The following is a 24638-nucleotide window of genomic DNA, read 5'->3' as shown; positions in this document are numbered from 1 at the left end:
GAGCTAACAGCTCTTCAGGTATGTACTAGACTTCATCCAGGTCCTAAAGCATTACAAACCAAAAAAAGAAAAAAAAACCAAACCCGTTGCCGTTGAGTCAATTCCGACTCATAACGATCCTAAAAGTCCAAGTAAAACTGCCCCATAGAGTTTCTAAGGAGCACAAGGTGGATTTGAACTGCTGACCTTTTGGTTAGCAGCCTTAGCAGCTGGAGCACTTAGCTGCTGCGCCCAGGGTTTCCAAAAGCATTACAAAGTACATGCTAAAAGGGCAGAAGAAGAATGAAGCTCTGGAATGGAGTCTTTCTATGGGCACCAAATACCACGTGTGACTCTGGTGATCAGAGTTGTGTCTTGGAGATGCCATAGACCTGAGCAATCTGGAAGGTTCTAGTCTGTCCCCACTATGCACCTGGCACAGTACTAGGCAGGTACTGTGAATGATGTCAAAACTGAAGATACAGTCATTTTTAGCTCCACAACTTTGCAAAGTTTTTTAACTTCCCTGAGCCTCAGTTTCCCTATCCACAAAATGAGTCTACCTTATAGGGTTGTTGTGTAGATGAAACAAAATAATCCATGTAAAGTGCTCATCGAAGTACTTAGCATATAATGAACATTCAAAAAATGATAGCTATCATTATTGTGGACCCCTGGTGGTGCAGTGGTTAAGAGCTTGGTTGCTAACCAAAGGGTGGCAGTTCCAATCCACTAGCTGCTCCTTGGAAATCCTATGGGGGCAGTTCTACTTTGTCCTATAGGGTCACTATGAGTCAGAACTGACTCGATGGCAATGAGTTTTTATCATTATTGTTGTCGCCCTGAGAAGTTAGCAGTCAGTCTAGTTAGGAAAGTCAAGTGCTAAATTATATGGTTCTCTTTAAAGTCCCACCGGAATTCTAAGAAGCGTTTATCAGTGAGGACTGGTGTAAAAATGGCATGGTGGGGGTGTCAGACCTCCTCTAACTTCATAAGGGGGAGAGAGAATCACCGTCAGCATCAGGCCAAGGCTGATGCCTATGAAGCAAAGGTCAGACATACCTCCTCTCTTCAAACTTTTTACCAGTTCTAACACCAGCCATCCCTCCCACGGCGCCCTCTGCTTCTCTGCTGTGTTTGATAATTTGTTGCAATGGCCACTAAAGGACACCCACAAAATACTCATGATTAAGGGGCTTATTAGGGAAGTAACAGGTTATAATTCAGGATCAGAAACAACTCAGGATACAGTTCTTCGGTCAGAACAGCTTTTCGGCCATGTCTATAGGCAGGCCTCTCCCTGGCCCTCGGCCCCCTTGGCCCCTTGAGCTCCTTGGGCCTCTAGGGCTGAACCAGCCTCTGCCCTGCTCAGGCAAATGTTACAAAGTTCTTTAGCCCTACCGTTAAGTGCCGAGAGGCACTCCACTCTGCCAGCAAGCCTCAGCCTGAAGACACTTAGCTCTCTCGCTTCATGGATCTCCAGCCCTAGCTCTGTTGAGAAGTACCTGGAGGCACCTTACTCCACCAGCAAATGCCCTCTGCCCAAAGGTGCTCAGCTCTCTAGCTTCATGGATCTGTGAGCCTAGCTCTGACAGGTGCCTGGAGGCACCCCATTCTACCAGGAAGCCTCCTGCCTGAAGGCACTTAGCTCTCTCACTCCGTGGGCTGGAAAGCCCACCTTGCCATATCCTGCCGGTCTCCTGGTTGTGCTATTGGCAGTTCTCTGCTGCGCTTCCCATGGCTTCTTGCCACCTTGCTCTGTCTGTGATGTTACAGCTCACTGTCTCCTGGGTCCAGGATGTTCTCAGTGCAAGGACCCTAGGTCCAAAGGTCCAGGCTTTTCTTTCTTGGTAGTAGTGAGGTCCCCCCTTTCCACCTCTGGGTTGGCTCATTTTAAACCTGGTAGGATGGCAGAACTGACCAATCCCCTCGTTAGGGTTCAATACACCTTATTTGCATGGTCTCACCTCCACAAGAGTGCCATTCACCTTATTTGCCTTATTAGCAAGCTGTCCAGTCCTCTTGGTAGGCCATAAGCAACTTATTTGTATAGTCCCACCCCATCAATAAGCAACATCATGATAAATGGAGAAAAGACTGAAGTTGTCAAGGATTTTATTTTACTTGGATCTACAATCGATGCCCATGGAAGCAGCAGTCAAGAAATCAAACACCATATTGCATTGGGAAAATCTGCTGCAAAAGACCTCTTTAAAGTATTAAAAAGCAAAGATGTCACTTTAAGGACTAAGGTGCGTCTGACCCAAGTCATGATGTTTTCAGTCACCTCAAATGCATGTGAAAGCTGGACAGTGAATAATGAAGACCAAAGAAGAATTGATACCTTTGAATTACGGTGTTGGAGAAGAATATTGAATATACCATGGACTGCCAGAAGAAAGAACAAATCTGTCTCGAAAGAAGTACAGCCAGAATGCGCAAAGATGGCGAGGCTTCATCTCACATACTCTGAACATGTTATCAGTAGGGACCAGTCCTGGAGAAGGACATCATGCTTGGTAAAGTAGAGGGTCAGCAAAAGAGAGGAAGACCCTCAACAAGATGGATTGATACAGTGGCTACAACAGTGGGCTAAAGCATAACGATGATTGTGAGGATGTCACAGGACCAGGCAGTATTTCATTCTATTGGTCATAGGGTCACTATGAGTCAAAATTGACTTGACGGCATCTAATAACAAGAACAACAGCCTAGTCATTTGGTGGGAGTTACAAGACCACGATGAGAAAAGCCGTATGAAAGCAATCCATTACACTGCAACTAGAATAGCAGGGGAGGCCTCCCAGAGGAAGAGGCAGTTTAAGATGGACCAAAGGATGGGTGGGGTCGGAGAGGCAGAGAGGTGGACAAAGAATAGTGAACAGCATGTGCAAAAGCAGGGAAGTGGGAGGGCTGCCTGCGCAGGGAATGGGTAGTGCCAGTGAGCACCGGTGGAGAGACAGTGAGCAGAAGAATGACCTGATACAAAGTAGGAGGTGATAAGATTGGGAACGCCAATGACCTTGGTCTTCTATGACCTTCTGTAGCAAGGAATGGCTACAGAAAGGTCCTTGGGAAGATAGAAATTATATTAGCTAACACTTTACAAAGAATTTACAATGTTTTAAGTACTTTGCTATAATAACAATACTATGATACAGGTACTAGTATTACCCCTTCCCCCATTTTACAGATGAGAAACATGAGGCACAGAGAAGATAACTAACTTGCTCAAGGCCACCCAGCTTATAGCAGAGTCAGTACTCACGCCCAGGCACTCTGGTCCCAAGTTCATGCTCTTAACCACAATGTTATGCTGCCTCCTCCCAGTCCCTTCTGTAGCTGTCAGCTCTCTTCGTGCTATAGCTTATAGCCTGCTGCCACCATCACACTTGACACTCGTCACACTCAGCCAGGAGCTCATGTTATTATGTGTCCAGTGTGGAGTGGGGGTGGGGGTGGGGGTGGCACAAGGAGGCTGGAGGGATTGCTAAGAGAGTTACAGAGGAAGGAAACAAGGGCTGTGCCCCAGGGGACTCACATTCTAACGTAGCAGAAAGGACCCAGCTCCACAGGAACAAAAAGAGCAGCGCCAGGGAAGATGACTTCCTGCTGAACCAGTGGCGCTGACTTGTAGTGTCACAGCCCTTCAGACAGAGTCGTCGTCTCAGCACAGGCATTCTGAGAAGTCTGTGAGGAGCTGGGATGTGGCTGAGGCCCCAAAGGATGTTTTCTCAAAAGTCCCCACATGAGACTGACTGCTGTACAGGGAATAGGGGTGAGGGAGATATGGGCTCCCTCTGGGCCCTCTCCTCCCTTCTTAACCACCGATTGAACCTGGGGCAGAGATGACAGTCAGCAAGCAGTCCTTAAGCCCACGACCTGACTGCCTCATACCAAGGCAGCTGCTGCTTTTGGCTGTCTCTGCCTCCCTTCTCCCCCAGTGTCCACCTCCCAGGTATTACTCAGTCTCTCTGTGTTAAACCTTCTTGGGTGAGTATCAGGGAGACGCGGTCAGTGGACAGTAGATTGAGGGGGAGTGGACCAGTGGTTGAGGGGAAGAGGGGACCAGCACAGAGCCAGAGAGAGACGCCTTGGTAGAGGCTGAGAGTGAGACCTTGGGCCTGAAACAGGGCTCCAGCCCCTGGGGCAGGGAAGGTGTGACAAAGCAGGGCACGTGGAGGCTGCCCGGGAAGCCTCTGTCCCCTGCCGTCATTTCCTTTGGAGCCTGAGAACAATGGCTCAAAAACAAGTGCAGCCCCTCCACTTTCCCGTCTCGCAGTCCACAAACACACTTTCTCTGGGGTGAGCGAATGGAAAGCCTGAGCCAACGAAGGCCCGAGCTCCCTTCCGTCTCCGGGGAGCAAGGGGGCCGCCCCGCCCCCACCCTCTGAGACCCAGAGCTTACCAGCCCTCTCTGGCACTTTCTCCCTTTCCCTTCTCCTTCTAGACCCTCCGCTTGGTCTGCACCCTGAAGAATCACCGAGGGATGAGGACGCTACAGCTTGGTGGTACGACCTTTCTGCTTTCGCGGCCCCAAACACGCAGCACCCAGGAGCGGAGCCGAGCCTGAGCCCTTGTCCTCTTCCTCCCACCCAGGGCTCTGTGAGTGATCTGACCAGCGAGCTCCCTGCTGCATGGAACGGCAGCAGAAGGTGTGCGGGGGCTGCACCCACTCCCCGGGCAGGTGGGGCACCTAGGGCAGGGGTGAGGGGGCTCGCATCTCCTGCGGAAGCGTCAGATTGGGAGTCGAGGGTGCCACCTGGTGGTCACCTACAGCGCAGCACCCCGGATCCCTAGAGGCCGAGGGAAGACCTTCTTGCCCTCAACTCCAGCCCACATCCTCAGGTTCCTGAAGAGCCCCTGCCCCCGTTTCACCCCTCACACCCACGCACATACCCACTCGCCCGCCTTCTCACTCTCCCCAGCAACCACTTACCTCCCCAGGGAGCGTGAGCTCCTCCCGAGGCTCCAGTGTTCCCGGCTCTCCCTCCACCATCGTGGTGAGTACCCTTCTCTGACACCAGCATCCTCAGTCTGGGAGGAGGGAGGGGCAGGGGACAACAATGCAGAGGAAGCTTCACTCTGAGCCTGTAGCCGATGATCCTACCAGCGCTGGAAGGGAGAGAGAACCCAAAGCTCCAGATGGTGTGGTCTTTCTATTACCCAGATTGCTAGGTGAAGGACTATCATTTTTTAAGGTGACAATCTAAATCCTTCCAATTAAAATAACAGAGTTATTAACTTATAAGGGCTGACATCTAAAATAGCTGCCCATTTTCTTCTTAATAAATTATGAGTCTAGCTTGTAAGGCCAGGATTCCATGTGAGGCTTTCGGCACACCTGTTTCATAAGCACCCTTTTCCTTCAGGCCAAGATGGACAATCAGGTGCTGGGCTACAAGGACCTGGCTGCCATCCCCAAGGACAAGGCCATCCTGGACATTGAGCGGCCTGATCTCATGATCTACGAGCCCCACTTTACCTATTCCCTCCTGGAACACGTAGAGCTGCCCAGAAGCCGGGAGGTAAGGTGGTTCCCCTTGGACAGGACTTGGAGGAAGGATTCCACCAGTCACACTGGGCGGTGGACAGAATCCCTCTCATGCTTTATTCCCTGGAGGCCAGACTCAGCCAAACAAGAAAGGGAACTGTGCACAGGAATCCACCAGCTAGTCAGTCAACCAACCAAGTGTTTGTGGAGCACAGGCAGAGATGGGCTCAAGGTTGGGGTGTAGTTCTGAAAGAAGAGAGCAGAAAAGGCTGTGTTTGAATGGCAGAAGCATAAAGGGAGTGGCATGTAGGGAAAGGGTGGGAGTAGGCAGAGAGAGCAAAATTTATGGAAAGAGTCCAGGGAAATTGAACTTGTAGGCTGGAAGTCCTAGCTGAGTAACCTGTGTGATCCTGTGGTCTCAGTTCTCCTTCTTGTAAAATAAAGGTGATATCTCTGCCCTCACACCTCACAGAGTAGTCAGGGTAGGTACATGAGCACATGCAGGTCCTTAGTAAACTGTATTTAAGAAAAGGGTTAGTGTCATGGCTGGGGCAGTAAGATGGGACCAGACAGTGGGGAGACTTAAATAACTGGACCAGGAGCCTGTACCCCATCCTCGGATGTTTGTTGGTATTGTCTCTTCCATTAGCTCTTAGGCTCTGAGGGTAGGATGATAGTTACTCTTCAGTAGGCCCTTAGAGCACCAAGCACACTGCTCCCAGATCATGCTTTATAGAAAAAAAAGACTTAGAACTTTCTCCAGGAGAATACTAGGAAGAAGAATGGAAACCTAGTACTGGGACTTGGCAAGGATCTGCAAAAGAAGAGGTGGCTGAGAAGTTGGCCAGGAAAGGGTGTGGATGGACCAGGAAAGGGATGAAGTAGCTACTCTAGGCCTCTAGGGATGAGAGTTTAATCCTACCCTTGTGGTCTGACCAGCCTCCTCTCCATTCACAGCGCTCTCTGTCACCCAAATCTGTATCCCCCCCACCATCCCCAGAGGTGAGTCTGCCCTACACCTGAAACTCGCCCAGCCCTGCTCTGATGGGACCCCTACTATAACCCCCACAAGTCCAGAGAGCTCTGCATAGCCTAGGGGATATGACAGAATCAGCAGACTGAGGACTTTTCTGGGCCAAAGTGTTGGTCCGACCTCACCCTGTCCACTGGCCAGCTCTATAATCTGTCTGTCTGACCTAAAGTCTTATTTAATCCTTTCTCCCTGGGCCCGGCACCATCAGTGGGTCAAGTTTTTGGATTTCTGTCCTCTGCCTGGGGTTGGGGGAATGCAGCCTGCTAGGGTGGGAGGACAGAGATTGGTAGAGTGAGATGAAGTGGTATATATGTGGTTTCAGGAGTGGGTTGGGGGGATATAGGAGCTGCAATGAACCACACTTCTCCTCTACAGGTGTGGGCAGAGAGCCGATCCCCTGGAGTTATCTCTCAGGCTTCAGCCCCGAGAATCACTGGAACCCCCCGGACCAGCCTGCCCCATTTCCACCACCCTGGTAGGTTTTACTGTCAGCCTGGGTGTGTACTTTCCCTCAGACCTCTTTTTTCTTCAGGGGCCCTAAGCCACTTACTCTCAGTAGCCTGCTCTCTGGGGTATGTGCTCACCTGAGAACTGGCTGGGCCCCATGATTCCAGGACCCCTGTTGCTTCTTACCTCCCACCAACCAGAAAAGTGCTGAAAGTCCCAACCCTCTGAGGGACAGTTCAAGGAACTCTGATTCTGTCTTGGCTCTTGGCAGAAGCCAGCAAGTTTCCTACCTTCTCCCATTCTATTTGCCTCCATTCTCTTTACCCACCCAACCCCCCTCTGCCACCAACATATGCCCCTTCTCATCCCCTCTTGCTCCCTCTCCACAGAGACCTCCCGCCCAGATTCCAACATCTACAAGAAGCCACCCATTTACAAGCAGAGAGGTGAGGGATTCCCTAACTTACCAGAGCCCCTTTGCTGCCACATGTTAGGAGGCTTGTGGCTGTGGTCACTGCATGGCTGGGGAGGGTGATGGGAGAATAACTGTTGATAACAATACGCAATAGTTGCCTTGTGTTCTTCCTTGTGCATTGCTTTTACATCCACTTTCTCATAAGTGTGAAGGGACAAGTGAGGGAGTTGGGGGCTGAGGATGGAAGAATAGTTGGCCTCGGGGCGAGGTGCGTGTGTGCTGACTCTGTCTTCCACCTGCAGAGTCTTTGGGAGGCAGCCCTCAGAGCAAGCACCCCATTGAGGACTTCATCATCGAGTCATCCAAGTTCCCTGCGGCCCAGCCCCCTGACCCCAACCAGCCGGCCAAGATAGAAACTGACTACTGGCCATGCCCCCCATCGCTGGCTGTTGTGGGTAGGAGAAATTGTCGGGAGGTGGGGAAAAAGGGAGGCCCCAGGACACCCCCTCGCTGACCTCCCTCTTGAAGCCCCCATGAACCCACCCCAACCCTTTTATGCTTTTTCTGCCTTCATGAAACCCTCCAGGCTCCTTGTTCAGGCAGTTCACAGAGAGCGCTCTCTCTCTGTATTACTATAGGCTTTGGTGTTAAGTGGCGCTGTTTGTTAGTCATTCATTCACTTTCCATTCGCTTACTTGATCACTCAAAAGACATTTATCGAACTTCTACTATGTATCATGCTCTGTGATGGAAGCTCTGGGAAAGAGAAAGATAAATGAAACAAGGTCTTGGTCCCCGATGAATTTAAGCCGCGCATGCATGTGCGCGCGCACGTGTGTGTGTGTGTGTGTGTGTGTGTGTGTGTGTGTGTGTGTGTGTGTTGCCTATCCAGTTTCACTGCAAGGCTAGGAAATACTATCTTTTTTACAAAAACATAACCTATAGGGTCCTCTTTAAGTCCAGCCCAGTCCTGCTTACAAAGCCAGCACTTGATAAATACTTGTTGCATGACTGACTGTTGGCTACTTTTACCTGTGTTTCCTAGAGACAGAATGGAGGAAGCGGAAGGCATCTCAGAAAAAGGAAGAAGAAGAGGAGAAAGCTGATGACTCTGAAGAGGAGAGGAAGGCTTTCAGGGAGCGTCAGAAAGAGGAACTCAGTAAGGTAGCATCTCGCTACCTGCTACCCAACCTGTGTCTTCCTGACGACAAAAGTTCTGGTCTTGTTGCTAACCCAAGTGAATTTATGCCAGAAAAATATCCTTGTTAGAATATGTGAGAAGTCCTCCTTCTTTCCCAGGATTTCAGGGTGCCGCTTTTCAAGGGACACCTGGACTTTATGCTGCTTTTGTGGGGAAAGCTACTTGATATTAGGGTCAAAAGCATAGAAAAGGGTGGTCCTACCAGTGCCAGGTTTTAGCAAGCTGAGTAGATGGAGAAGAGAGAAGAGGACAGGAGAGGGAAGAGAGAAAAGGAGTGTGACTTACTGATCTCGAGGGGAGGAGAGAGGGTACTGAGAGTCATGGAAAGGCCATTTACAGTGATATCAGCCATGCTCTGGACATCGTATCCTGGGATGGGGAGGCCACTGGGGCAGAATTACACTAAGCAGCTCTGACTTCTTGCCCCAAGGGTGTCCAAACTCAGTGTGGTAGTGCAACAGACAAGAATGAGAGGCTCCATGGGCTCCGGACATGAAACAGCCATAATCTGTCCCTAGTAAAGGGGTCTTGCAAGGGCCTGTGTCCTGCATGCAGTTTCCCCAACTCTGAAGGTTTTGGAGATCAGAAATGAGTGTTTAAGTGTTGGATCCATCTTCCTTTCCCCCTGTCCAGGTTACTTCCAACTTGGGAAAGATAATCTTGAAAGAAGAGATGGAAAAGTCATTGCCTATCCGGAGGAAAGCCCGCTCCCTGCCTGACCGAACACCCTTCCATGCCTGTGAGTGCCCTGGAGGGGGCTCTGCTCACCTAACCAGACTATTGATCTGTAGAGTTTGCATATCATATGCCCAGCACTGTGTTACTACAAGTATAAGAGGTGTATAAGATGTGGTCTCTGGCTCAAATCACTCATGCTATCCTTAGGGAAGTTATAACTCAGTCATGTAACAACATTAAATGATTAAAGATGGTATCAAATAAAGTAGAATTAGCAAATATAGGTAAACAAACATTTATAGCTTAGAATACATAAATGCTATCAGGCACTGTACTGAGCACTAGAGACATAAAGAGTAAAAATACCACAGTCCTTGTTTTCAAGTAGCTTATAGTCAATGAGGAAACTTGATATGGAAACTGGGGTTTATACAATGTAGCCATGTTATGGTAGGGGTTACAGTGGGTGTTTTGAGAATTCAGTGACAAGGCCTGGGGTCAGAGGGTCAGGGAAGGCTAAACTGAGTCTTGAAGAATGAGACAAAGTGAGCCAGGTAAACGAGTCGAGGAGAAGGATATGGCAGACACCGAGCAACATGAGGGAGGAAAGGCAGAGAACATGAACAAACTGACCAGCTTAGAGAATCACTGGTCATCTGGAACTAGAGAGCACAGACTGTGTACCACAGAGTGGTGGGAAGTGAGGCCAGAGAGATGGGGCAGGCCAGGGCTTTGAATGCTGGGCTCCTAAAAACTCAATGTAAATCTTAGTTATCTAGTGCTGCTATAACAGAAATACCACAAGTGGATGGTTCTAACAAACAGAAATTTATTTTCTCACAGTTTAGTAGGCTAGAAGTCTGAATTCAGAGTGCTAGCTGGAAGGGAAGCCTTTCTCTCTCTGTAGCTCTAGAGGGAGGTTGTTCCTTGTCTCTTCAGCTTCTGCTTCCTGGTTCCTTGGAGATCTCCATGTGTCTTGGCATCTATCTTACCCCATCTCTGCTTGCTTGTTTAACCTCTTTTATATCTCAGAAGAGATTGACTTAAGACACACCCTACAATAATCTTGCCTCATTAACATAACAAAGATACCCCATTCCCAAATGGGATTATAACCACAGGTATAGAGGTTAAGATTTATAACACGTATTTTGGGGGAACACCATTCAATCCGTAACATTCACCCTTTGGCCCCCCAAATTCATGTCCTTGCCACATGCAAAACCTATTCACCCCATCACATCATCCCAAAAGTCTTAAACGAACTCAAAGTCTAAAATCTTATCTTCTGAATCATTTAAATCAAATATGAGTGAGACTTTAGGCATATTCCACCCCAGGGCAAAATTTCTTTTCTTCTGTGAACCTGTGAAATCTAGAATACAAGTTATCTGTTTCCAAAGCACAATGATGAAACAGGTACAAAGTAAATCTTTCTATTACAAATATGAGAAATTGGAGGGAAAAAAGGGATAGTGGGAACCAAGCAAGTCCAAAACCCAGCAGAACAATTTACATTAGCTCTCAAGGTTTGAAAATAATCCTCTGTTCTTTGAGACCATCTGGACAACGGCCCCATCCTTCAGATTCTAGGTGTTGGCCATGCCTTCTGGATTCTGGGTGGAGACCCCTGGGCCCTGGGCTTCAGCTCTGCCTTGCAGGCCCACTGGGATGGCAACTTTTCTCCCTTGGCTTTGGGTAGCTCCATTCTCCTAGTTTATCTGAGGGGCAACCTCACCCCCTCGGCCACAGCAGGCTCTGTTCTTTTGCCCCTTGGGCATGGCAACCCCTCCCCCTCAGCTTTGGGCAGCAGCCCCATCCCCTGGCACACCTTAATAATAGCCCCACACTCCAGAACCAAGTTGGCAAAGATCTGACTCTTAGAAACCTAGGAGGCTGTGGCCCTACTCTTTGAAACCAAGAAGGACCTGCTTTCGGTGCTCCTTCCAACAGTTCTGCTGATTTCTGAGCTGCTCCAGGGGTGACCCTTTTTTTCTCTCAGAGGACAACAGATGTAGCTCCTTTGGCCTGTTTTCTGCCTGTAGAATTCTAAGAGGTAGAGAGCATTCTTTCCTTTTTTTCTTTCTCTTCTCCCTTTGGTCTAAGCCGATGAGTTTTCTAATGTGGTAGTTGGTTAGATCCATCAGTCACAGGCTTAATCTCTTTAACAAATGATTGTGTAGCACATCCTTGATGAACATTCTAGGACACATGTCCTTAGTGTGTACAACAGAATATTCGAAATCTTTAAGTTCTGTTTTCAAGTTCATCTCTTTTCTCTCCCATTTTACTATAGGTGGCAAAGAGAAATCACACAGGCTCTCTAAGATTTTGCTTAGAAATCTCCTCAGCTAAATTCCCAAGTTCATCACTTACAAGTTCTACCTTCCACCAAATATTTGAACATAACTCAGACTAGCTCTTGGCCACTGCATAAAAAGCATCGCCCTTTCTCCACTGTCCAATCACATGTTCCTCATTTTCTTTTAAAGGCTCACCAGAAGCACACTTAACGTCCACATTTCTAGCAGCATTCTGTTGCTGACACCATATGTATTCTCTAAGATGACAGGGCATGTCTCTATAGCTCCTTTCACTTCCTTCTGAGCTCTCATCAGAATCACCTTTGACGTCCATAATTCTACCAGCAGTCTCTTCAAGGCAATCTAGGCTTTTACTGTTAGGTAAAAAAAAAAAAAAAATGTAGGCACCTTAAAACTCATCCAGCCTCTACCCATTACCCAATTCCAAAACTGCTTCCACATTTTTATGTATCTGTTAGAGCGGTACCCCAATCTTCTGTCACCAAATTCTGTCTTAGTTATCTAGTGCTGCTATAACAGAAATGCCACAAGTAGATGGCTCTAGTGAACAGAAATTTATTTTCTCACAGTTTAGGAGGCTAGAAGTCTGAATTCGGAGTGCCAGCTGGAGGGGAAGCCTTTCTCTCTCTGGAGCTCTAGAGGAAGGTCTTTCCTTGTCTCTTCAGCTTCTGCTTCCATGTGTCTTAACATCTATCTTACCCCATCTCTACTTGCTTGAGATTAACTCAAAATATACCCTATATTAATCCTGCCTCACTAACCATAACAAAAACACCTCATTCCCAAATGGGATTATAACGACAGGCATAGAGGTTAGGATTTACAACACATAATTTTGGGGGTTGCTGTGAGTCAGAATCGACTCAACAGAAATGTGTTTTTTGGTTTATTTTGGGGGGACACAATTCAATCCATAATAGTGTTCCAGTCTGAACTTCCTTAGAGGGTGTTGGCTGGGCCCCAAGAGGGAGTGATCAAGAACTCAAACATGGAAGCTACAAGACCTCTTTAAAGCCTAGCCTCAGAAGCCACACAGTGTCACTTCTACTACATTCTCTTGGTCAAAGCAAGTCACAGGTCCAATCTAAAGTCAATGGGGGGTGAAATGGACTCCACTTCATGATGAGAGGAACAGCAAAGTTTTATTGCAAAAGGCATGCCAGATGGAGATGTTGTTGTAGGCCACTTTTAGAAACCATCTACCATACTTCCTAGTAGTCTAGATAAGGCCTAGAGATGTACATAAGTCCAGAGAAGAGGGAATGGGTTTGAGAAATACATAGGAGAGAGAATCAGCAGAACTTAGTGGCTAATTGGATGTGGGAGGTGAGGGAGAGAGAAGTGGGGTTTTTGTCGTGTGTGACAGAGTGATGACAAACCTGGAATGAGATAATCAAAGAGGCAGGTTTTCAAGGAAAGATGAAGAGACTAGTTTTGGAGGTACTGAAGTGCACTATATAAGACATGTAAGTAGGTGCTGAATTTGGCTGAGTCAGAAGCTCGAGGAAAGAATCAGGGTTCAAATAGGGTCTTCAGCTTATAGGTAGGAGTAAAACCATGAGAAAAATAAATGACACTGTGCAGAGAGAGAAGGGAAAGAAAAAGAAGGGGGGTGGGGTGCCTAGAGCTGTTCCCTGGAGAGGACTCACCTTAAAGATGCAGTTGGCAGGAGGTCAGAAAGGAGACAGAGCCTCAGGAGTTGGGGGGCTGACCTTGAAAAGAGGAAGAACCCTCATTCTCTGAGGGAGGGGACACAGATCTGGGAACAGGACAGCTTAGAAGTTAGGGTGTCTTCTGAGGGTAAGAGGAGCAAAGCTTGGTGAGATTGGTGGTTTAGAATATCTGTGACGGGAAAGGGAAACGACTATGGCGCAAGACAACAGGGTCCAGCTGAGATTCAGGACCTACCATTTGTAGTGCGGCTAGTCTACATGGCTGTGGGTTTTACCTCCAACCCCGCTGAGCAGCAAGGGCAGAAAGGGAGATGCTGGGTTGATCCAGGGTTAGCATTTTTTAAGAAAGGTGCTGAGGGACTGAGCTGCTGAAGTGTAGGTGAAAGTGGTTAGTACAGCCAGCCACAGGATGGAGGCTGAGTAGGTAAGGAAGGAGGGCCAGGGGTGGTGTGGGGGCAGGGAGGGGTGGGAATCCAGAAACTGGAGGCCTTCCTGAGACTGATAAACAGGTACAGTGGGAATGATGCTGAGCAAAACAAAGGCCTCAGAGTGGGATACCTGGGCTTAATATTTCAGGGTCAAAGCAGTTGTCAATGATGACAAGCTCCAGAGTGTGGCTATTTGAAAGGGTTACCTGATTTGGAGTGGAGATGAGGGCTACTGGAATTGGGGAATTCAGGGAACTGGAAGGTTAAAACGTGACTAAGATATCCACATGGCCACCGAAGGCTCCCAGGATGATGTGTTAGTATGGATGGGAATAGCTACAAAAGGCGTTTTAAGAGAATGTAGAATAAATAGGTAAGGCCCGAAGAATGAGGTAGTTATAGGGATGCCCCAAAGATTGGATTCTGTTTCAGTGTTCCATCGAAAGTAGCTCCTTAACTTCCTTTTGGCTGGTGAAGTTGAATAGCCAAATGCCTTCCTCAGTATCACTTTTGACATCCCTGAACTTGTGCGTGATCAATTATCATGTGATCGCCTGTTATTATCATATCTAATCAACCTTAACAATTTCAGAATTATGTCATTCTGATTTAATGGCATATTGGAATAGTTACCGCCAACATAACTAAGCATTCTAGAAGTTGAAGTGAAAATCCTATATGCTTTAAAGGCTGAAATTCTGTCCATCAGTGGAAGTATAAATGTGTATTATCATAAGAGTGAAATGCTTCAGTTATGAATGATGACCTTGAAAGCTGATAATCTTCTATACAAAAACAAGTGTCAGGAAAAAAAAAAGATGAGGTCCTCAAAAAGTTCCTTCTCACCAAACTTCCAAACTACAGATTTTATGAGAATGCTTTAAGACAACAGTTTTGTTTTCTTAAAAAAAAAAAAAAAAACAGGATTCCCTACAGTTTTGAATCCAGGGAAGCTAAACATTTAAATAAGAATGCTTGTCAAAACAACTGCTATAGAATGTTAACAATTTCTAGTAATTGGAGATGAAGGAATTTTCGAGACCTGCCCCAGCTAAGAATGTTAGGTACAAAGTTCTTTCTAGGAAAACAAATTACTGAAAACAAATCATCATGAATTATAATCTGCAGTGCTTAGAGGTTTAGTGATATTATTAAACGTGTGAGTTGAAAGTGACATCTAACAATGCAAAGTGCAGTATATTGACTGCAGGGGCCATCTAGCAGCTGATGGTGCTGAGAAAATCATTGTTTCTAGTATAATGTCGAATGTTTAAAATTTGACTATTAACACTGTCAGTAATAATTATAATCCTTAAATCATTTTGGTTAACTTTTAGATTTATTTATGTACCCCAGAAGTTCATTCCGTGACGGTGATATCTGGCTTCAGCCTCAGCTTTGGCTGAACAGAGACTTTAACACCAGGCATTTGGCCCAAATATACTTTTGCTGCACTTGTAGTTAGTAAGAAGAGGGAAGAAATTATAGACAGTTCAGAAGCACCAGCACTGTGTCACCTGCTGAAGGTAATGGGTAGGAGCTGGAAACCACCTCAACTCCACCCTTCACTGCCCTTCCCTCTCAGGAATGACCATTAGGGTCAAAGGGACTGAACCTGGACCTCTTGCTCTCTTCCAGCCTTGTACCCTGGAACATCTAAGTCTTCTTCTCTCCCCACCTATGGCAGAACCACACTGAGCCGGGTAAGGTCCCTGGACCAGAGATACAGACTGTGTGGGGAGTTTGTATGTGGGTGCCTCTGAGGCACAGGGCCACTTGGGCATTCTAGGGGACAGGGAGACCCTCAAAGTGAAGAGGAAAGATAAGAGGTCCTCCCAGCTTCCTTCTGATCCTTCTGTGTCCTTTCTAGCTACAGTCCACAGACTTCAGCCCATCGGGGACTGAGACCGGAAGCTCAGGTGAGAAGCAGACGGATCTGATGCCAGGGGAGCTGGGAAGAAGCATAAGCAGGCTGGCTTCTCGGCCTGTGTCTGTGTCGTGGGCAGGGTTATGTAGCTGGAGGGCTGGGAGGCTGAGCTGGGAGAAGGTTTGGAGGCCAGCTGACTTTGGATTTGCCTCTGAATGTTGACTCTTCTCTTCCGCAGGCCTGCAGGTGAGTACCTTCTGGAGAGAAACATGTGGTACACCAGAAGCGAGGGACAGGTGACTGGAAGTGTGGCGGGGGGTATAGGGTGTGGGGCCACAGAGTTGCCTGCCGAAGACATGAGCTTCTCAGGGTAAGGCTGGGAAGGTCTCCCTGCCCCACTCTGGCTCACTGCGGCTTTGGTCTCCCCAGAACGGAGAGGGCCAGAGGGGGAGGATGGACCGGGGGAACTCCCTGCCCTGTGTGCTGGAGCAGAAGGTGAGGGGCAGGGGCCAGAGACAGGGGAGGTGGGCAGGGAACAAGCTGGCAAAAGAATAAGAGCTAGAACCATCTCTCTCGGGTGGGGGCTGGGGAAGAAGCCAGGGAAATGGAATGGGCTGAGGGGCCTCCTGGAGTTGATGATGGGAGGGACAGCAGGGAAGATGGGACAGATGGATGGCAAAATGGCATGAGCCCCAGACAGTCCCTGCAGGCTAAGAGGGGCGTTTCATTGAGGAGTTGAGGGGTTATTTGACAAGAGAACTCTATGAGCCTAACATTACCTCCCACCCCTAACCCCTAGATCTATCCCTATGAAATGCTGGTGGTGACCAGTAGGGGGCGAACCAAGTTGCCTCCAGGCGTGGACCGGATGCGGCTTGAGGTATTTAGGGAGAAGGCAGTGGGTGGGTGTTGAGAGGCTATCAGTGGGGCATTGTCCCCTGCCTGGTGGAAGGTAATGGGGAGCCTTTTGTCTGCATGCCCCTCTAGTCGCTCAGCACAGCCCCCCAGCCCCCCACCGTGCCTCTGTTCCCTAAACTGCCTCTATGTATCTCTGTGACAGAGACATCTATCAGCCGAGGACTTCTCAAGGGTATTCTCCATGTCTCCTGAAGAGTTTGGCAAGCTGGCTCTGTGGAAGCGGAATGAACTCAAGAAAAAGGCCTCCCTCTTCTGATTGCCCCCTCCCTCTCCATGATCAACCCCTCCCTCTGCTGCTTCAGGGCTCTGGAGCTGGGGTTATGAGATCGCAAAACATCCTCTTCCCCTGGTGGGCTGGGAGCAGTCATCTCTTGGAGAGTAGGAAGGTGGGACGGGGTGGGATTGGCTCTATTCCCCAGGTAGGTGGGGAGACCAAGGCCTCCACAGTCCTGGGGTTGTGAGGCATGGACTTTCTTCCCCATAATGAGCTAAGGGGATCTCCTCTGACATCCCTGGTCCTCACTGCACAGGGCAGCCCAGCCTGGATTCCAGCACACAGAGAGTTAATGTTTGTGCCCTCTCCCTGCCTCCCACCCCACACAAAGGTCCCCAGAAGAGGGCAAGGAGAAATCAAAGTGGGGGTTCAGTTGTCAGCGTTTGTGAACAATGAGCAGGAATTGCCCTGGTGGGAGTCGGTGGGAGGCAGGAAGCAGCCAGGCAGAACTCCGGGACCTTGTGTGTGCCCAAGCACTCTACCACACCTCACTTTGACAGCTTCCCCTGTACCTAGGACTCCTGCTTCTCTGGCTCTGGAAGGAGCCGGCTAGAGTTCGGACCTCCAGCAGGGAGGCCAGCCTTCCCTCTAGCTCTCCCTGTTCTCAACTTGCACCCCTCAAGCTTCAAAGCCTCTTGCTCAGCTCTGCGGCTTCCCCAGAAGCCTTGGCTTAGAGTGGAGATGTTGCCTATACAAAACTCCAGCCCACTATCAGCTTCCAGGCAAAGTCAGCTAGAATTCTATCTTCTAGCACCGACCAGGTACTGGACCGAACTCGGGCCTTCTAGGTTCCCTTGGAGGGACCAAGAGGCCAGGCTACAAAGACCTTTCTGAGTGTCCTGGCTACCAAGCCACACCCATAACCGTGCATCCCACACCAGGCTCTCTAAAGAATGTAATTTATTGGGGCACCCCCAGCTGCTTTCCTCACCTAACTCTCCGCCCTACCTTAATCACACTCTCAGATTTTCTTCTCTACAAATACATATGTGTATATAATTATATATATATATATTTTTGCCCAGGTCTGGGTTTTGTTCCTGCCTAGACCCTGGCATCCCTTTCCACTGTGCGTGTGATAATGCTGGGGGAGGGAGACTCTGCTTGGAATTAAAAGGTTGTGTTGAGTTCCCAAATCTATTTGTTCTTTATGAGGCACCAGTCCTGGGTGAGAGGGGCAGGTAATGTCAGGCTGAGGGAAGTCATGGGAGTCAGAGTTCAAGTACAGGCACACAAGGGATGGAGGGAGTGTGGAGACAGCACACACTACTCTTCCCTCACCCTCAGGCCACAAAAACTGGCTGTCTACGCAGTGCCCTGTCTACCTCCTCTGCTTCAGCAGCTCTGTGATGGTAGCAATGGAGGAGGGGGCAGAAACCTTTGTGTTTGGGGGCTGGAGGGAGCGCACATTCTGCGAAAGGAGCCTGATAGGACAGCCAGCTAGAAGAAAAGGCTGCTTCTGTCCTCCACCAAGGGCCTACACCCTCATCTTGGCCATCAAGCTAACCAACATCTGACAGGGCTGTACTCTCAAAGGCCCAAGTTCAATGGGGAGGACACACACCCAGAAAAGGTCAACAAGAATGTGAATCTGTGGTGAACAGACTGTCAAGGATCAGGCAGAGAAAACTAAGAAATGGAGAAAAGCAGCAAAAAACATACCAGGGGCCAGGGCTAAATGGAGGCCAAAGGAGGAAGATGATGGTTAGGTCTTGGTTGGTTTGGCAAGGCTTCCAAAGGGGGAGTAACCATGCTAAAGGGGAGCTGAGATGGTGACGATCTGAATGGAAGAAGAGGAGGACTGAGGGTGTGTGTGTGGGCTGGGGGAACAGGATGTGTATGTGGGACAAATGAAGGGGCCTGTGGTCAGAGGGATCAGGTGAGTTGGAGGAGTGTCCAAGTTGTGAACCTAAGGCTGGGGTTGGTACCTGATCCAAGTCTTCTATTCCCAGAACGAGAGTCTAGCTCCTTTGGCTGAAACAAAACAAAGTGGATAAAGAGTCATCTCAATTGAAACCATTCTTTTAAATTTTAGGTGTTCTGTAAGCGGGTTTATGGGTTGCATCCATTATTGTCTTATCCTTTCAACAAACCTGTGAGGTCAATAGGACAGATAACTTCGATCTTTTTAGCCAACGAGAAAATTGTGGAATAGAAAAATTTTATCTGAAGCTACATACAACTACTGAGTGGAGAATGGAAACACTCAAGTTTCTTGACTTCTGACTCAAGACTCTCCCAATATGTAATGTACCGTTACCTCTCAAGGGGAAGTGGAGGAGGGCAGATCAGAGGTGCAGAGAGAGACATCTACACACGAAGCTCATATTAGGCATTCAGCTAAGTTGGAAGGCTAACCCTGTTCCAAGCATTAGGGACACAGGGTGACAAGGCAGGCATGCTCCCTGTCCACACGGAGCTCCCAGGCTGTTGGGGGAAATGTCAAGGTCAGTGAGCACCAAGGGATACTGAAGGCAATGCTTGACCAGAGTTAACAGGGAAAGGCTTGCCATGGGGGGCAGATGTGATGCTAAATTCTAAAGGATTTTAAGTTGCTGAATTTAGAACAATTCAAAGGGAAGCTTTCTGCCCCTAAAGCAAAACCTTAGAGGGTCTCTCAGTGCTTCCTCCCCACAATACACACACAGGCACATACATACATGCACGCATGCACATAGATGCAAAACCCTGGAGATTATTTAGTCCAATGGGTTCCAAGCCTTTTAGTAGCAGAACTTTGTATTTAAAAAAAAAAATGAAAATCCTATTATTAGTTATCAGAATACATTTATAAGTTGAATTTTAGAGTTAATGATTATGAAATCAATGAGAACAATGAAGTTGTTGGATGAATAAGTCAGGGTTACATATGCCAATAGCACTTCTACAAATCACAGAATGGAATTACGGGTTGGGTTGCACAGTACTGAGAAAATCCTGATTAATGCAAAATTGTGGTGGTTTAAAAAACGTGTGCATAAATTCTTTCCCATTCCTCCTATTGAGAGGCAGGGTCCATGTCACCTCTCCTAGAATCTGGGCTGACTGACTTGCTCACTGAAAACAGCTTACCCCACAGTAACCTCATACTCTTCATTCAAACTGATTGGAGGAGAGGTCTTTCCCCAAGTGAGCTGACCTCATTCAAAGTCCTTTCCCAAAACGAGCTCACCTGGCAGCAGAAAAATATACCCCTGATCTCTAACACTTTTGGCATATAATACTTGTGAGGGTGTACGCTGACTTTCATTAGAGTTTTTCAAAAAGACGTTTAAAAAGTTAAGTCAAATAAAAGGTTATAAACTCCTGAGGCACTTCCCCTATAGAGTTCCTGGAAATAGTTGGGGGAAAACAACTGATTTAATCCAGCCAGCCTGCTTCCTTTACCTATGAGGAAGCAGGCACAGAAAAGTACAGTGGCTTTCCAGAGTTAACATGACTGGTCTGGAACACAGGCCTCCCAACTTTCTATCTAGGGTTTTTTATGCTACACAAAACAAGGTTGTTTCTTCCCTTTGTTCTTATACCCGTTGGCCTAAAAGCCTCTCATTTCCCATAGGGCTCTTCACCCAGGGACCTATTTGCAGCTGAACTGTTTGTTTTTCTCAAGCAGCTGGTAGAGAACAGAGATCTAAATCCTAGCTCTGTGTGGGCTCGGCCGAACACCAGCACTTCCTAGAGCCCAAGGCCCAAGCCGTGGCCTCCCCAGCTCTGAGTCAGTCTGGACTGCAGGCTCCACTCCATAGCACATAGCCAACACTGGGCAAGTCACCCTCTCCTGGGCCTTAGCCCCACTGGTAAAAGGGGCTGACGATGCTCTACCAGCCAAAAGGCAGGATCTGTCCTGTGAAGCTCCAAGACCCCAAGGCACTAGGATCTACAATTCTGGGATAGGGGCTACTCCTCCTTCCCTAGCAAGACTCTTAATGGCTTACTCTTTCATCATAGGGTTGCTATGAGTTGGAACTGGCTCAATGGCACCTGACAATAGCAACAACAGAAATATATTTTAAGCCCCGTCCTTAGAATCTCTTCCATTCCTGGGATGGCAGGAGTAGTAGTGGTGAAAACCACATTAAACCTGCAGAGTCGCTGCTAGAAGGCTTAGTCTCTAAGGCCCTCACTTTGATTTGAACATGCAGGACTCCTGATCTTGTTGAGCAATTGCCCATGTAATTCTGGGGCTTCATTTTCCAGGGTATGCCCCCACCCACAGGGAACCCACCTTCTGTTTCTTTCCTTGGTGTGGCTGGAAGGGCAAAGGGGTGAGGTGTGACTTCCTTCTGCCAGACTTCTAGAGCAACACTGCCCAGTGGAAACAGTGCAAACCACATATGTCGCTTACAATTCTCTAACACTACAAAATACAGCTGGTTGCTATTATACTCCACTCTGATTCATGGAGACCCCATGTGTGATGGTTAAGGTCGTGTATCAATTTGACTGGGCCATGATTCTCAATGGTTTGACAGTTATGTAGTAGCATAGTTTGGCAGTTATATAATGATGTAATTTGGCAGTTATTAATGATGTACTCATCCTCCATGATGTGATCTGACGTGATCAGCCAATCAGTTGTAAAAGGCATTTCCTTAGGGGTGTGACTGGCAAAGCTTGTTGGCTTGCTCTGGATCCTGCATTTGACTTGTCATCATCTAACCTCCGGTTCTTGGTACTTGAGCCAGCAGCCTTCTGCCTTCCCAGCCGAGCTTGGGTTCGTCAGCTTCTGCAGCCCATGAGCCAGCAACCTGCCGTTTGACCTGTGGATCTTGCGTTCATCAGCCCCTGCAGCCACTTGAGTCAGGAGAAACCTCTAGCCTGACACCTGACTCACAGACTTGGGACTTGCCAGCCTCTACAACTGTGTGAACCACTTCCTTGAGATAAATCTCTCTCTGCGTATATACATGTGTATGTATATGTGTATCTATGTGTGTATATATATGTGTGCATGTGTGTGTGTGTATATACACACACACACATACACACACACGCTTCACTGGTTTTGCTTCTCTAGAGATCCCAGCCTAAGACACCATGTGTGTCAGAGTAGAACGGGGCTTCACAGGATTTTCCACGCCTTTCTTCCTAGGCACCTCTGGGTAGACTTGAACTTCCAAACTTAGTCAGCTGAGCTAGCCTGATAACAGTTTGCACCACCTAGGGACTCCTTACAATATTGTAGTAGCTGCTTAAAAAGAGTAACCCAATATACCTATATATTATCATTTCATCATGTAATCAATCTAAAACATTATTAGCGCAATTTTTTGGTACTAAATCTTTGAAATCCAGTGTGTATTTTACACGTACTTGTTAAAGAAACCCGCTGCCCTCAAATCCATTCCGACTCAAAGCGACCCTATAGGACGGAGTAGAACTGCCCCATAGAGTTCCCGAGGAGCGCCTAGTGGATTTGAACCGCTGACCTTTTGGTGAGGAGCGCCTAGTGGATTCCAGCTGCTGACCTTTTGGTTTGCAGTAGCACTTCACTAACAACGCCACCAAGGTTTTCTTTACACTTAACAGCACATCCCAATTCAGACCACCGCATTTCAAATGCTCAATAGCCACATGTGGCCAGTGGCTACCGTTTTGGACAGCGGGGATTTACAAAACTTCGATTCATGGAGGAATTAGACCCTCATCAGGATAACCTCCCGGACCCACACGCCCTTAACTAAGGGTCGTTCGCTCGCTGCCACCAGGCTCCCCAAGGTGCGGCGCAAGGTGTCCGCGCTCCCGCGCTCCAGCGAAGCGTGAACCTCCTCCTCCACGGCGCCCCTCTGCAGCGGACGGCCCTCAGTCTCTCCGCGCCGCTGGCTCCAAGGCCCAGTCTTTCTCTCCCCGGAGCCCGGGCCACGTCGGCACCCTGCTCGGCTCCCGAAGCCGACGGGCGGGCGGCCGCCCCTAGCCGGGCCGGGGCGGGCCGGGCCGGGCTCCGCCTCCCTCGCGCCGCGCCGCCCGGGCCGCCTCCTCCGCCGACGCCGACGCCCGGGAGCTGGGCCGGGCCGCCATCATGCTGAGCCGGCTCGGGGCGCTGCTACAGGAGGCCGTGGGGGCGGTGAGGCCGGGGCGGCCGGGGCGGGCGGCCGGGGCGCGCTGGGGCCTAGGCCGGAAGGGCGGGCGCGGAGGCGGGGAGGAGCCGGCGGACGCGAGGGAGGGCGCAGGGCCGCCTCGGGAAAGGGACCCTCAGCCAGGCCGCAGCGCCCCTGGCCGGTCTTCCTTTCCCCCCACCCCCGCTCCGTGGCGCGCCTCCCTCGGATCGTTCCCTATTTCCTTCCACTTGCTTCTTTCCAATCGTACCTTTTTCTCAGCTCGCCCTCTGGTCGCTCCTAGTTCCCTAAGCTTTCTCCCCACATTGTTTCCTGTTTATTTTACCTGTTCCCGGAGTCTCTCCCAATTCCCAAACTCTTCTCTTCCCAGGTGCACCCTTGTCACCAAATAGTTTCTTCCCAGCCCCCCATCCCCACCCCCTTCTCTTTCTTCCTTCCCTTCCCTCCTCCCTTCTTGGTCACCTGGGCTTAAATAAAGAAGTCCCTTCGCTCCTCTGACTTCTCAGACAACTCCAAGGCCCTATTCAGATGGAACGTTCTGACCCTGACCCTTTCTCCACCCGCCCTGTCACGCCTCAACTTGGGAAGTGCCCGGGCCTGAAGGACCAGGTTCTCAGGATTCAGCCCTCCAAGTAGGGGTGGGTGGGCGTCTAGCCCAAGAAACAGCGTTCTGCAGTGTAAAACGCATTTTTCCAGGATATTCTCTCTCACTGTACAAGCCCGATTGAGTCCGGGAGGATCAGCCCGTGGTGGGGCCTGGGACTGCCATGTGTGGACGATTATATTGATTTTTCACATTCCATCATAGCTTGTGTTTTTGCCATTTCCCAGAGGGTGTAAAGACTGGTCAGAGACTGCCCATCACTTTGTTTTCAGCAGGATCCAAGTGCCACTGTAGAAAGCTGCTTGTAAATAAAGCGGTTTAGATAGGGTGGGGGCTTGCTCTCTATTTAAGGTGACCCTGCCAAGACGCTGTCTGTGAAGTCAACAGTCCTTTTGTTTCATAGTATAATTCTCCCCCTAATTGATCAGCTTAATAATGATCAGCTTAATGTATCAAATTTTCCCCCAAGAAACAACCCAGAGTCTGACTCCCTCTTCCCCCTCCATACCAAAATCAGAGCTCCTTATGAATAGCAGACTCAGCCTTAGGGAAAACTGAAGAAAAACTCTGCTCCTTGGCCCACCTTTCTTCAGCCTTCCTGCAGCCCTCCTCGTCCCAGACGTCCAGGTTCTTGGGGGCATACCACCTAGGGAAAGCTTCATATGGCGGGGGCGGGGGGGGGGGCGCTAGATGGGACAGACAGTATCTTAACCCTGAGAAGTCACTTTGTAATGCTCCCAGCACAGGAATTTCAGGCATCGGTGACCCTGGTCTAGAGAGAAATTTTTAAGCCCCTCGGTGTAAAGTGATAGATGGTGCTTAGAAGTTTGGCTGGTCCTGTGTGGTCATTGGGAACCACGTCTTCCCTCTCCACCTTCCACATCACGGGTCTAGGTCTTTCCTTGGGTTCAGGCACCAGGTTAGTGTATGACCCTCACAAGTCAATTGACTCCTCGTCAAGGAGGAGGAATGCTCCTTCCTGTACTCTTTTTACCAGATAGAATAGCAATCATTATGGCTCTTTTTAAAAATAATATCATTTAAAAAATAATATATCTAAAAATAATAATACTATCTTCAAAAAGAATTTTTTTTCTTTTAAAGAAATACAGTTTCTTTGGTCTGGAGTTATAGTACTGAGTAATACCAAAACCAAACCCCTTGCCATCGAGTCAATTCCAACTGATAGCAACTCTGTAGGATGGAGAGTCAGGTAAATATCCCCCTTCTTTCTTCTAACAGGCTGT

General features: G+C 48.7%; 2 protein-coding genes and 1 long non-coding RNA gene across 7 annotated transcripts in view; 2 read left to right on the top strand and 1 right to left on the bottom strand.

The window, feature by feature from the left end:
* Positions 1 to 17861, top strand: part of DMTN (dematin actin binding protein) — a 26605-nt gene extending 8744 nt beyond the window's left edge. For 2 of the 5 annotated variants that reach the window (XM_049865809.1, XM_049865810.1), the window contains exons 2-13: positions 4430 to 4490; positions 4579 to 4634; positions 4908 to 4982; positions 5352 to 5507; positions 6431 to 6475; positions 6882 to 6981; positions 7343 to 7399; positions 7671 to 7823; positions 8414 to 8532; positions 9203 to 9308; positions 15311 to 15375; positions 15543 to 15845. In XM_049865809.1, the coding sequence (XP_049721766.1) occupies positions 4617 to 4634; positions 4908 to 4982; positions 5352 to 5507; positions 6431 to 6475; positions 6882 to 6981; positions 7343 to 7399; positions 7671 to 7823; positions 8414 to 8532; positions 9203 to 9308; positions 15311 to 15375; positions 15543 to 15761 (1113 nt within the window). In that variant the 5' untranslated portion in view covers positions 4430 to 4490; positions 4579 to 4616 and the 3' untranslated portion in view covers positions 15762 to 15845. Of the gene's footprint in view, positions 1 to 4429; positions 4635 to 4907; positions 4983 to 5351; positions 5508 to 6430; positions 6476 to 6881; positions 6982 to 7342; positions 7400 to 7670; positions 7824 to 8413; positions 8533 to 9202; positions 9309 to 15310; positions 15376 to 15542; positions 15868 to 15968; positions 16035 to 16338; positions 16420 to 16599 lie in introns of those variants that run through there. The other 3 variants (XM_049865812.1, XM_049865811.1, XM_049865808.1) reach the window with 3 other exon arrangements.
* LOC126065604 (uncharacterized) lies at positions 15586 to 23215 on the bottom strand. Its single transcript, XR_007514884.1, has 3 exons — positions 23113 to 23215; positions 18660 to 18705; positions 15586 to 15796 (listed from the first exon to the last, which is right to left on the bottom strand). It is a non-coding gene; the product is annotated as an uncharacterized LOC126065604 (long non-coding RNA).
* The window catches only part of FHIP2B (FHF complex subunit HOOK interacting protein 2B), a 15192-nt gene continuing 13251 nt past the window's right edge, over positions 22698 to 24638 (top strand). Inside the window, exon 1 of the mRNA XM_049865806.1 lies at positions 22698 to 22795. Coding sequence (XP_049721763.1) covers positions 22751 to 22795 — 45 coding nt within the window. The 5' untranslated portion in view covers positions 22698 to 22750. The remainder of the gene's footprint in view (positions 22796 to 24638) is intronic.

Source organism: Elephas maximus, chromosome 22, assembly GCF_024166365.1.
Source record: "Elephas maximus indicus isolate mEleMax1 chromosome 22, mEleMax1 primary haplotype, whole genome shotgun sequence".
In the NCBI taxonomy this organism is placed as follows: domain Eukaryota; kingdom Metazoa; phylum Chordata; class Mammalia; order Proboscidea; family Elephantidae; genus Elephas; species Elephas maximus.
This window is presented reverse-complemented; position numbering and strand designations above follow the sequence as displayed.